Source organism: Petaurus breviceps, unplaced genomic scaffold, assembly GCF_028583685.1.
Source record: "Petaurus breviceps papuanus isolate PSGF00001 unplaced genomic scaffold, PetGlider_PUasm1.0 89917, whole genome shotgun sequence".
Lineage (NCBI taxonomy): Eukaryota > Metazoa > Chordata > Mammalia > Diprotodontia > Petauridae > Petaurus > Petaurus breviceps.
The window spans coordinates 443,018-444,619 of NW_027187142.1; the positions used below are offsets into that span (position 1 = coordinate 443,018).

Here is a 1,602-nt window from a genome sequence, read left to right on the forward strand (position 1 = left end):
GGGCACCGGAGGCAGGCAGCCAAGGGGAGCCCGAGGAAGGGGCTGCAGCCCTGGACTCAGCCCTGGCCCCCGAGGGGCTCCGGCCAATGACCAGGAGGGAGGAACCCAGGGGGCTACAATGGGGCGGACCTCCCTCCAGGCTCGGGGTGGGGGGTAGGAGGGGGGAGGAGGCAGTGCCGGCACGGCAAAGGCTCGGAGTCGGGAGAGACCCCAGGAGCCTCCCGAGGCACATGCAGACGCCGCGCCCCGCGCCCCCCAGCCCGGCCACAGGCCGCCGGGGGGGACGGTACCCCAAGATCTGTGCCCCGCGCCTCGCAGGCTCTATGCCGAATAAGCGGGGCCTCCTCCCCCTCCAGCCCTGACCTCTCTCGCGCGCTCCGAGGCCTTGAACGCCGGGAGCAGGGGCAGCGGAGACCCCCTCGGCGCCCGCGGGCCCCCACCTGCCTCCGCGCCGCGCCTGCACTCACCCCATGAGCCAGTCCATGGCGGCCGGGCCTCGCTCTCCTCCGCCGCCTCGGCCTGCTCCGCCTCGGCCTGCCTCAGTCTCCCTCCGGCGGCGGCGGCGGCGGCGGTGGCTGCGGCAACCGGAAGTAAACACGCTCACACTCCCGGGCTCGCGCGCGCGCCCGCCCCCCCCCTCCGCCCGCCGCCCCGCCCCGGCCGGACGGGACGTCCCGCGGCCCGCACCGCCCCCCGCCCCGGCCTCCCCGGGCGCTTCTGGGAAATGGAGTCCGCGCGGCGCGGCCGCGGCATGCAGCGCCACAGCGCCCTCTGCCGGCCAGAGCGACTGGAGGGCAGCAGCGAGGGGGATGGAGAAAAGGGAGGGAGGGGCCAAAAGAGCGCCCCGCCTGGGGCGGGGGGGGCGGGAACTGAGGCGGGTCCAGGGGGAGGGGCTCAGACTCCCCCAGGGCACAGATGGGGAAACGGAGGCTCCGGCAGATGGCAGCTCCGCCAGGACTGAGCCGCGCTCTCTGCAGCGGGCAGGGCCGGCTTCCAGGAGCCCCCTCTGGGTCTTCGGGCCCTCGCGGAGCCCGCACAGCAGGGGGTGGAGGGCCGCAGCAGGGCCGGGGGGGGGGCAGGGTGGGCCGGGGCGGGCCGGGCAGGGCTGCCACGCCCCAGCCCGGCTCCCAGCAGCCGGCTCGTTTGCACAGGACGCGCAGGGAAACCGAGTCAGGGGGCGACTGGAGAAGCTGAGAGTTTCAAAGTTGGACAGTCCTTCAGTGGCCGGCCGAATGCCCCGGTGGAGGGGGGCGCTGGGGGGCCCCTCCCCGGGGGGCAGCTCACCCCCATCCTCCAGTGAGGCCGCAGGGGCAGCGAGGCTGAGGGCCGGCCCGGCGCCGCTGTGACCGCGCAGCTCTGCCCCCGGCATCTGCGGCCTCTCACCCGGGCGCTCGGGCATCTCGCGGGCCAGCGCGGTGCTGAGCGCGGCTGGACTGACGCCCGCCCAGGCCTGCCTTCTGCATGGAGCCTTCCGGGACCAGACGCCCCGGGCATTCCCTGCCCACCCCGGGGAAGGAGCCCAGGAGCGGGTGGAGCCGCGCACGCATTCGCAGAAGGCCCCAGAACAACGACTTTGTCCTTACAAGAAGCTGGACTTTTGTG

At 75.1% G+C, this 1,602-nt stretch overlaps 1 protein-coding gene across 1 annotated transcript in view; it reads right to left on the reverse strand.

Moving 5' to 3' along the window:
- Positions 1 to 630, reverse strand: part of MOB2 (MOB kinase activator 2) — a 73,076-nt gene extending 72,446 nt beyond the window's left edge. The window contains exon 1 of the mRNA XM_069107332.1: positions 468 to 630. Within this exon, the coding sequence (XP_068963433.1) occupies positions 468 to 484 (17 nt within the window). The 5' untranslated portion in view covers positions 485 to 630. The remainder of the gene's footprint in view (positions 1 to 467) is intronic.
- Between the last annotated feature and the right edge of the window lie 972 nt (positions 631 to 1,602).